This window comes from Dermochelys coriacea, chromosome 3 (genome assembly GCF_009764565.3).
Source record: "Dermochelys coriacea isolate rDerCor1 chromosome 3, rDerCor1.pri.v4, whole genome shotgun sequence".
Classification (NCBI taxonomy): Eukaryota; Metazoa; Chordata; order Testudines; family Dermochelyidae; genus Dermochelys; species Dermochelys coriacea.
Window position 1 is genome coordinate 68,204,272 of NC_050070.1, and position 12,051 is coordinate 68,216,322.

General features: G+C 42.7%; 1 protein-coding gene across 1 annotated transcript in view; it reads left to right on the forward strand.

Moving 5' to 3' along the window:
- Nucleotides 1-8,533, forward strand: part of ORC3 (origin recognition complex subunit 3) — an 82,018-nt gene extending 73,485 nt beyond the window's left edge. The window contains 3 exon segments of the mRNA XM_038394738.2: nucleotides 5,839-5,955; nucleotides 6,399-6,478; nucleotides 7,599-8,533. Of these exon segments, the coding sequence (XP_038250666.1) occupies nucleotides 5,839-5,955; nucleotides 6,399-6,478; nucleotides 7,599-7,704 (303 nt within the window). The 3' untranslated portion in view covers nucleotides 7,705-8,533.
- Nucleotides 8,534-12,051: the final 3,518 nt, after the last annotated feature.

Here is a 12,051-nt window from a genome sequence, read left to right on the forward strand (position 1 = left end):
CCATCAACAACAAATGAGGCCCGCTCCCTACAATGAGGATTGGAAGCATTTGGTGGACCTCTTTGGAAATAAAGCCTACTCTTCTGCCTATTGAATTGCCAATTACCAAGCCCTAACTGTGAAATGCAACTATGTGAACTACTAGAAAATCAGCAGTTTTATTGATCAGCTGCTTGACATGCACCGCGACCAATTCAAAGCCATCGTTCAGGAGGGACAGTTAGTGGTCAAGACAACACTACAGTCTGCTCTCGATGCAGCCAACACAGCCCCAGGTCCATCTCCATGGTGTTGATTATGTGACATGTTCCATGACTACATCTGTTGAGCTTCCCTAGTGAGGTCTAGTCAATTGTTGAAGACCTTCCCTTTGAAGGCACCAAGCTCTTTGCAGAGAAGATGGATTCCTCTCTTTGCTCCCTAAAAGAGTCTAGGGCTACTCTCTGCTCACTGGGCATGGGCATCTACACACCAGGACAAGAAAAAATCTAGTCTGCAGCCCCACTACAAACCATATTCCAATACCCAACTCAACGCTATTACAAGCCTCAGAGGAAGAAAATTAAGTTTACTAGTCATGAATAGTCTGCCCCACAGTCTTTCACATCCCAGCCATCCACTTCCAAGCACCAGTTTTAACATGTTAGTCAATGCTACAATAGACCACTACCCCCAACCACTACAGCTGACCGTTGCTTTCCACCCATTTGGCCACCGTCTCGTAACGTTCTGCAGCATCTGGGAATGCATAACATCGGACCAGTGGGTCTTGGAGATTGTTCATAATGTGTATTCTATTTTACCTCCCCCCCTCAGCAACACCCTTCCCTGTCCCTCTTCAGGGACCCTTCTTGCAAGAATTTACTACAACAAGAGAGAGATCATCATCTCCTCCGGTTAGGAGCCATAGAACCGGTACCTCAACATCTATGAGGCAAAGAGTTTTACTCTCATTATTTCCTAATACCCGAGAAGAAGGGAGGTTGGAGACCCATATTAGACCTCAGAGTACTTAAGTTTGTCAGAGCTCAAAAATTCAAGATGGTCACTCTAGCAACAATTATTCCAGCATTAGAGAAGGCAAATGGGTTTTCAGCCGTCTACCTTCAGGACACCTGCTTCCATATCTCAATCCTACCATCTCACAGACGGTTCCTTAGATTTAACCTAGGACAAGGCTACTATCAGTACAGAGTACTGCCCTTTAGGCTATCATCTGCTGTGAGAATATTCTCCAAGGTTCTCTCAGAAGTGGCCGTGCAGTTACGTTCCTAAGGGATCATGATTTACCCCTACCTGGACAATTGCCTCCTCCAAACTCAGTCCCTCACTGACTCACCAAATCTGCAATAGACTTTTTCACAGAACTGGGCCTACAGATCAATGCCCAGAAATCGACCCTCATTCCAGTTCAACTCCCGGGATTCATAGGCACCGACCTCAACTAGTTACAGGCCAGAGCACTCCTTTCTCAATGCAGTTTCCTCTTCTTGGCCACACTCATAGAGAACATTCGAAAGAGCCCACAAATATCAGCCAGACGCTGCCTCCAACTCTTGGGGCATATGGCAGAAGGGGCAGCGATGATACAACGTGCCAGGCTTCAGATGCGATGCCTCCAGGTGTGCTTCAGATCAGTTTACGAAGCAAACATACTAGACTAGAGCTAAGGGCGGTCAGGAATGCATTTCCTCCCACTGATCAAGGGATCACAAACAAGACTCCTAACAGACCACATGGCATGTATGTACTACATAAGTCGACAAGGGGGAGCCAGGGTTGCCCTCCCATTGTGCAGAAGCAATGAGACTATGGAACTGGTATATCTCCCATGGCATCACACTGTCAGCAGCTTACCTCCTGGGCACACATAACTTGATAGCGGACTGTCTGTCACAGGTTCCCACACAACCATGAGTGGGAGATAAACCATAGAATCATAGAATCATAGAATATCAGGGTTGGAAGGGACCCCAGAAGGTCATCTAGTCCAACCCCCTGCTCAAAGCAGGACCAAGTCCCAGTTAAATCATCCTAGCCAGGGCTTTGTCAAGCCTGACCTTAAAAACCTCTAAGGAAGGAGATTCTACCACCTCCCTAGGTAACGCATTCCAGTGTTTCACCACCTCTTAGTGAAAAAGTTTTTCCTAATATCCAATCTAAACCTCCCCCATTGCAACTTGAGACCATTACTCCTCGTTCTGTCATCTGCTACCATTGAGAACAGTCTAGAGCCATCCTCTTTGAAACCCCCTTTCAGGTAGTTGAAAGCAGCTATCAAATCCCCCCTCATTCTTCTCTTCTGCAGACTAAACAATCCCAGCTCCCTCAGCCTCTCCTCGTAAGTCATGTGCTCTAGACCCCTAATCATTTTTGTTGCCCTTCGCTGTACTCTTTCCAATTTATCCACATCCTTCTTGTAGTGTGGGGCCCAAAACTGGACACAGTACTCCAGATGAGGCCTCACCAGTGTCGAATAGAGGGGAACGATCACGTCCCTCGATCTGCTCGCTATGCCCCTACTTATACATCCCAAAATGCCATTGGCCTTCTTGGCAACAAGGGCACACTGCTGACTCATATCCAGCTTCTCGTCCACTGTCACCCCTAGGTCCTTTTCTGCAGAACTGCTGCCGAGCCATTCGGTCCCTAGTCTGTAGCGGTGCATTGGATTCTTCCATCCTAAGTGCAGGACCCTGCACTTATCCTTATTGAACCTCATTAGATTTTTTGGCCCAATCTTCCAATTTGTCTAGGTCCTTCTGTATCCTATCCCTCCCCTCCAGCGTATCTACCACTCCTCCCAGTTTAGTATCATCCGCAAATTTGCTGAGAGTGCAATCCACACCATCCTCCAGATCATTTATGAAGATATTGAACAAAACGGGCCCCAGGACCGACCCCTGGGGCACTCCACTTGACACCGGCTGCCAACTAGACATGGAGCCATTGATCACTACCCGTTGAGCCCGACAATCTAGCCAGCTTTCTACCCACCTTATAGTGCATTCATCCAGCCCATACTTCCTTAACTTGCTGACAAGAATGCGGGGGAGACCGTGTCAAAAGCTTTGCTAAAGTCAAGAAACAATACATCCACTGCTTTCCCTTCATCCACAGAACCAGTAATCTCATCATAAAAGGCGATTAGATTAGTCAGGCATGACCTTCCCTTGGTGAATCCATGCTGACTGTTCCTGATCACTTTCCTCTCCTCTAAGTGCTTCAGGATTGATTCTTTGAGGACCTGCTCCATGATTTTTCCAGGGACTGAGGTGAGGCTGACCGGCCTGTAGTTCCCAGGATCCTCCTTCTTCCCTTTTTTAAAGATGGGCACTACATTAGCCTTTTTCCAGTCATCCGGGACTTCCCCGTTCGCCACGAGTTTTCAAAGATAATGGCCAAGGGCTCTGCAATCACAGCCGCCAATTCCCTCAGCACTCTCGGATGCAATTCGTCCGGCCCCATGGACTTGTGCATGTCCAGCTTTTCTAAATAGTCCCTAACCACCTCTATCTCTACAGAGGGCTGGCCATCTCTTCCCCATTTTGTGATGCCCAGCACAGCAGTCTGGGAGCTGACCTTGTTAGTGAAAACAGAGGCAAAAAAAGCATTGAGTACATTAGCTTTTTCCACATCCTCTGTCACTAGCTTGCCTCCCTCATTCAGTAAGGGGCCCACACTTTCCTTGACTTCCTTCTTGTTGCCAACATACCTGAAGAAACCCTTCTTGTTACTCTTGACATCTCTTGCTAGCTGCAGCTCCAGGTGCGATTTGGCCCACCTGATACCAGCTGCACTTCATGACCTATTCAGGCAGTGGGGCACACCAACCACAGAACAGTTCGCCACTTACCTATGCTACTGCTCCAGATCAGGGATAGGACAATAGTCCATGGGCAATGCTCTCTTCCTCACCTTCTCTATGCCTTTCCTCCTTTTTCCCTATTGTGGAAAGTCCTGATAAAAATAAAAAGAGAGAGCACATGTTATACTTGATTGCTCCTACTTGGCCAAGACAGACCTGGTACCCTTACTTGTCATACCTCGCAACATGCCCTCCGATCTCTCTCCAGTGTACTCCATACCTCCTCTCACAGAACAAAGGACGCACCCCACATCCCAACCTAGGGATTCTTCGCCTCAAGGCGTGGCTCCTTCATGGCTCCAACACCTAGAGAACTCCTGCTTGAAGGAGGTACAAGAGGTATTACTACACAATAGAAAGTCCTCAACACACCATACTTACCTGCAAAAATGGTCCATTTTCTGTTTTTGGTGTTCTTCCCAACAGATTTCCCCAACATCTGCAGCTATTCCAAAGATCCTAGAATATGTACTGACCCTACAAAGATTGGGATTATCTCTCAGCTCTTGGAGTCCACCTAGCAGCTATAGCAGCCTTCCTCCAATAAGTAGAGGGATACTCAGTGCTATCACACCCAATCACTAAGATTCCTCAGGGGTCTAGTAAACCTTTTCCCACAGCCCTGACTTCGTGTCTCCACATGGGATGCAAACTTGGTATTGAAAGGACTGATTAGGTCTCCCTTCAAACCCATGGCCACCTGTTTGCTATCAGAAAGACCGTTTTCATTGAGAGGTATGTAAGCAATCGCCCTAGATAGGAGAATAGGAGAAATGGCAGCTCTGATAGCACATTCCACACACAGTATTCTTTTGGGACAAGGTTATGCTCAGGCCACATCCAAAATACATCCCCAAGTTAACCTCTCCATTGCACATGAATCAATTGATTCACCTTCCAGCCTTCTACTGAGACAACAGCAAGGCTATATTACACACATTAGAAGCCAGGAGACCCCTTTCCTGTTACCTGGATAGGACAGAGACTTTCAGAAACTCTCCTAAGCTCTTCCTCTCTGTTGCAGAAAGGTCCAATGCTCTTGGCAATATTACTCCAGAGACTCTCCAAATGGGTCTCAAACTGCATTAGACAATGTTATCAAGTTTGCAATATAATCCCTCCTTATAGTATTCGCACACACTCCAAGAGGTAAATCTCATCCATCGCCTTCTTCAAGAATGTCCCTATCAGAGATCTGTAGAGTGGTGATATGGGCATCAGTCCACACCTTCTCAGAACATTATGTAATCACTGGGGACTCCACCTCCAATGCCATCTTCGGCACCACAGTACTGTCATCTGCAACTGACCCAACTCCAAACTCCCCGCCATCCAACAGGGATACTGCTCAGGAGTCACCTATAGTGGAGTACCCATAGGGACGTTACTCGAAGAAGAAAAAAATTATTTACCTTGTGCAGTAATGATGGTTCTTCAAGATGTGTGTCCCGATGTGTGTTCCACAACCCCACCCTCCTCCCCTCTACTTCGGAGTTCTTTTCTATTACTCTGCGTTAGAGAAAGAACTAAGGGAGGTTAGCCCATGCGCGCTGACTCTCCTCGTGGTAGGGCACAAGGAGAGACAGCGCATGTGCGGGCCTAACGGACACTGCTACCGAAGTTCTTCAATCAGCAGTGCAGGGACGCAAGCACACCTAAAGGGGAGCAGCTATAGGGACACATCTCAAAGATGTGGTTACTGCACAAGGTGAGTAACTTCTTTTTGCAAACCAGATGATGCATCATTTAATTTCTTATGTCCCCAGTGGATTTGTGTTGGGGTTTTGGGTTTTTTTTGCACTCATCACCAGACTTCTAGAGGCACAAACAATAAATATGAAAAAATACTGACAATACTAACTTCCTGAGTTATCTGGGGTTGATCATATTCTCTTTCAACACTAGAGATCTTTAAAGATAAAATATGCGGTGAAAACTACTGCCTTCATTTTCTCTATTTTTTTTATCAGAATCAAACTTTGAAAAGTGACATCGGATGTATTTCTAATACTGCTCCTGACATATGCATAGTGTATAAACTTCATTTGGAGTGCGGCAGATTAATAAATCTTGTTGACTGGTTAGAGGTATGTGAAGATGAAAATATTAACTATATATGTGTATAGTCTCTAGGTTTTGCTGACTTTTTATTTGCATGCTTTTCTTCGTTTTGTTTTTGTTTCTCTTCAGTGCCATCAAAGCCAAAGTCTTCTCATGCCACACTGACTCCTATCCCTGCAAGTACTTGTAAGGCCCCCAAATCACCATCCCACTCAACCTCCCCTCCTAGTGCTGGCCATCATTTATTACCAGCACTGCTATCCCAACAATGAAAATCCCTGTTGCTGCTTGTACCTTGTTTATGTTCAGTGGAAACCAAATGTTATGCTTTACAGAGCTACTTTTTCTTCTTTAGCCTTTTAATATTTGCTGATGCGCTTGTTCACAGAAAAGCCTGTGTAATGCAAGTACTGTCTCTGAGATGTGTGTGATTGGAGGGGTTATGCATCTTATCATCTTTGCTCTTTAGGCCTTTTCAACTGTGGTAACGGCGGTTGAGGGAACAGACCCAGATTCAGTGGCCACAGACCAGGTGGATGAAATTATCCAGTATCCTTTGTTGTTTCTCGCTTGAATTTATTTTTTAATGTTCACATACGTGCAAACCAGTGGCTTTTTCTCGTGGATGAACAAAGCTTTTACAAATGCAGCTTCCCCATGTACTGAGAACTGACTGAAAGAGGGCTAAATACTTTTCAAGCAATCTTCTTATAATAAAAAAAATACAAAAGGAGGATTGACCATTTTGTCATATGGCGCTTTTTGCCAAAACCTTAATTCTTTTAGGGTTGGGCGAGGTGAGGTCCCAAGTGCCACAGAATGTTGTTAGTGTAATATAGCCAAATTTCATTGTTCCGTAGCATATTATAGATTTCCTTTAAAAATGTCAACTTGAATTTAATATTTCTAAGAAAGTTAAATCCTTTACCATTTAAAATCAAGTATATCTAGGTGTTGAGAGATGAATGGCACAAACAAGCACATCAAAGGCATCACCTCACCTATTATGCATTAATGCTTGAATTGAAGTCAAAAGCTGGGGCATTGTTTCTGCAACCAGAGGATGGGTTTCATTCAGGTGGTTGGGGTTCTTCCCCTCATTCTTCCAGTTTTGTTGTCCAGGGATGTACAAACAAAATAACCCTAAATATTTTATGAGTTTACAAAATTAATATTTTGTAGCCCTCTCGCCTTACCTCTCCATAGTCACCACCACATCCAACCCAAACAGCTAGGAGCTGCACAGGTTAGAGCAGTGGTTCTCAAATTTTTTTACTGGTGACCCCTTTCACATAGCAAGCCTCTGAGTGCAACTCCCCCTTATAAATTAAAATAGCTTTTTTATATATTTAACCCTATTATAAATGCTGGAGGCAAAGTGTAGTTTGGGGTGGAGGCTGACAGCTCGCAACCCCCCATGTAATAACCTCATGATCCCCTGAGGGGTCCTGACCCCCAGTTAGAGAATGCCTGAGTTAGAGCAAGAGATACTTTATCGTGTAGGTCAGAGGTCATGTTGCCTTGATTTAAATGAATTTCAGTCTTGTGCTTACTATGCACCAATAAATCTCTCCTATACTAGAGAGAAATGTAAGTGATTACTTCATTCAATTCAGTTATTTTAATCATGACATATATACTTGTTAATTTCCTTTACAAGAACTTTCAGCGCTCGTTTTATTAGAGCTGTTTCAGAACTGGAACTCTTAGGGTTCATAAAGCCTAGCAAGCAGAAAACAGATCATGTGGCAAGGCTGACATGGGGAGGCTGTTAAATGATGGAACAAGTCAAGAAAGACCAACCAATGTATGCACACTGCCTGTGAAAGTTCATTATGGCATATGGGGTACAATGCAGCCATTCAGATTAATCCCTTATGTAACTCTACTGATGTTAAAGGAGTTAAACTAAGGATGAATTTGACCTCTTATGTACTATATTCTAATAGCCAACAAAATACTACCTCTTTTCTATACATGTTTGTATGGAGTCAAGGAGTCAGCTTTAGTACATGATTTAATATTCACTTAAAATTGCAAAGTTCTGACCACTGTTCTGTACCAGTTTTCATCTTCTGTTATGTATGATGTGGTTTAGGCTAGGAGGCCAGAATGAGATTGTGTTGAATTTTCTTTTAATGTGTAACCATGAATGCTGAATTTAATTTGCTCACAATGTGGATTTAAATGGTCATGTTATGAAATGTTCTCCAGATACTGCATATTTTCAAAAAATCATTCTGCTGAGAATTGAAATAACAAGCCTCTGTGACCAGAACCCACTGAGCACTCCCCTTGTGGTGTGTAGTACCAGCCACTCTGAGCAGAACTATTTGGTGATGGTGCCCTGGGAAGATTTGTCTACAAACAGAAGAAAACCGGGTTTCTGTGTTAGAAAATAAAGGAAAAGTGTTTCTGAAGGGACAAAAACAATTGTTACTATCCAATTTGATAACATAGCTGGACAGTAAATAAGACTATTTCAGAAATACTCCTTTAGCTAACCTGCATTATCAGTCAGATTTCATTATCCGCATAGGAGATACGAGAATATTGCTCAAATATGAGTGTTGAAGGAAGGTAATAAAATACCCATTTAAAGTACAAGGTCATCTTTCTCTTCTCCCTCCATCTCCCCCTCAGATTTTTGTTCATTGTGCAGTGGAACAAGCAAGGGAAACAGCTGTGTGGGAATAATGTAATTGTTGACATGATTTTATAACTGACAGATGTTCAGCCACCGATATCACTTGATAGATGGAACATTCCAAACCATTTGTGCCCTGTGCAAGGAATGAAACAAGTTTAATTATGGGGCTGTCCTATCCTAGTGAAGTGTAGACATTAAGACAGAACCACTTCAGATCACAAACCTAGTGATTCTGAATTGTTAGTAAAGTGCCATCAGTCTGGAGGTACAATGTGGGAGCCTAAAATAAGACTACACTGTTTCTCAGCATAAAAAAATCTGCAATACAGGTTTGTCCTGATACAGTAATCTATTGTGATTTCTCTCCCCAGGAAGATAAATAGTTGAAGTAAAAATGATTTTGTGCAGTGTTTACTTTTTTTTTTTTTTTCTTTCAAGTTAGATTGAAGATCTCAGTATGGAATAGTGTGGGCAAGCTAGCCTACTTCAAAGCAAGGACCAAGGTTATATTTTTTTCTGATGAGCTGATACTCCCGCAAAAGTACTCAGATACATTCTCAGTGTGGTGTGTGCAAACTTCAGCCCAGAGAGTCTTATTACCGTTACTAGGAGCTGTACAGCTAAAAGGTTAGTGAATTTACTCCTAAAGCCCAACCAATGCTTCCCAGCCCAACCAGTGGAAACTTTGATTGGTAACTGTATGCTATCCAAAAAGACTTCTACCCATAAAATCTTTAGTTCTTTTGGGGAGGGGGAACTCCCCAGGTTGCTTCGTTTGCTAAAATACCGGTAATTACATTTCTGAAGAACCCACTTATATGCAGAGAAAAATAAATTCTACACATTTATTTTGATTACTTTGTTCCTCTTATTTTTGCCCAGTTTTTGTTCTGCGCTTGCGCTAATTACACTTTAAATCTCTAAGTAGCTTTAACTTTTAAAAAATCTCTGTAATCTTTATCCTTGGAAGTGCTCAATAATCTACTAGTTTTTAGCGTTTTTCCTCTTAAACAACTGAAGTTCAACACATGCTTAGTAGCTTTATTTTAAAGTGAGTTTTAAAATTCCATGCTTTAGTAATATGTCTAGCTGATCATGGATGTACCTGAAAAGGCTAAATGTGGTAGACTTAACAGAAATTACATGTTTAAATTTCTGTAATAGGAGAATATACACAAAGGATGTATTCAGACAGACATTTATTAGCTAACTATACAATTCATGGCAATATTGCTTATTGTAGGAAGTCTTGTTCAAATGCAACCCCTCTGACTCAATAAGATGTATTGTTGACGGGTTCAATAGGGACTACTAAAATGAGCCTGGCCAGAAAGATGTCAGGTTTGAAGGTAGGCGGTGAAGCTAGTGGCTTCTCTGGAGATAAGGGATACCCACATCCCTTGCACAAGCACAGATTACAGAATATAAATATTTATTTATTTTTGGTGTAACCCTCTTCCCATGCCAGTGTTAATGCACAGGATGGATACCAGTCTTTTCCATTCCTTTCTGTCACTTGCTGCTGCTCCCATTTGCCCTGTGGTGTTAAGAGATACTCTAGGAATTATTTGGGGGAAGTTCTATGGCCTATGTTATACAGGAGGTCAGACTAGATCACAATGGTCCCTTTTGGCCTTGGAATCTTTGATATTGATGATTCTGCCCTCCCTGCTAAGGGTTCTCTTGCATGCATTGTTGCTTCACACTAGGAGTTTCCACTTGACAGCTTCATGTGGGAGTCTGTGTATGGGCCACTAGACTACATATCCCAAATATGTCCAGCATTTCCTTCTGATTTGGGTGGAAACAAGCTGCTGGTGGGTGATGAAGTCTTTCCAAACAATACCCAGAATCTTTTGTAGGCACTTATTTTCAAAGGTGTATAGTTTTGTAGATCTCCAGCTCTCAGCTGTATGTTAGCATCAAGATGGTTTAATCTTGATGATCTCAACTGAAAATTCTCAGTTTTGTTCTAGTGCTGTATCTTTGATTTCTAAGCATTGTTGAGTAAATGTTATGGATCCCTTTCCTATCCTTGAGGTCACAGTTGGCTCATATGGTGCTGCACTCATGTAGATGAACTGTACTACTTTGATGCGATTTGCCTTTTATATGGTGCTGTTGCCGCACATCTGAGTTTCAAGGATATTTGTTTTAGCAAAACTAATTTTGAGCCCTGCTTCACCTTCTATTTTTGCTAAATTGTCTGCTGTTTAACTTAAAAAAAAAAAATCTTCTTTCCACATCACTGTTGGCACACATGGTGAAAACCAGTCTAGGCATTTGTCATCTACCATGATATACTGGTGTTTATGTTGCTAATTGTCATAAACTGGATAATTAAGTCTATGTCAAATAACATGTAGCCATTTCATGCCAATAGCCACATTGAACCACTCTGGCTGTTCACCCTTAGAGATCAATTTGCATCTCTGTATGTGGCCTTGATGATCTTGACTACTTTAACTGGCATTATGTAGTACTGAAGAACATTCCACAATTTATTCCTGTGGACTATCAAAAGCCTTGGCAGAAAAAAAAAATGAATAGGGAAGCTTGCCATTCTATGTTTTTCTGTGATGCCCTTAGTGTGAGTATCCGATGTACACAGGATCTCTTGAGCCTGAATCCAGCCTGTTGCACGTTGAGGTGGCTGCTGGTCCCAAGCCTGGATAAAATGGGGAGGGTTGAGCCCAAGGCCAACCACTTAGTCTTGTGAAAACACTTCACTGGTTACAAAAACCACCACACTACCGTTACAGTAGAAATGGACACTGTCAACCCCGCGTGCTGCAGGAGGTCTCCTAGTGAAAGCTAGTCTCTGGATGCCAAGACCCCAAAATGTTTGATGCTGGCATAACAAAAACACTTCAGAGTTGGTTAGTGCAATGTGAGAATGGTTTTTCAAACCTCAAAGATCTTCAAGCTTGTGAAAGAGATGGACAACTGTGGACTTGAATCCTGAGCATCAATGAGATAAGATTGATCTAGATCAAGCAAGAGAAGAAATCTCATTTATTCTGGTTGTTGTGACACAAACGCTCAGGGAGTAGTGCTCATTATGACTGATTTGGGGGAAGGAGGAAAAAATCAATCAACTGGGAACCTGAATCCATCATATACAGCAGACTCCAAACCAAATTCTTAAAGATGTCAATCATATGGCACTATGTACTGTAATTGCCTCTAAAATGTGACCAACAGAATATCTAAACATGACTTACTCCTTGTGACAGGTGACTTTAATGCTAAAGTAGAACATGACAACCAAGGAATGGGAAGAGCATCTGAAGAAAGCATGCATTGGGAACAATCAACCAAAATGGCAAGTTGCTCATTGAACTGTGCTAAGGATCTGACCTAGCAAGTTAAGATCAGCTTTGAACAGAAAGTGGTAAAGAAAAAAGTATAAAATCAAAACATACTGTGAGAAATCCTAACTTTACCTAAGGAACAGATTGGAGGCACTGCC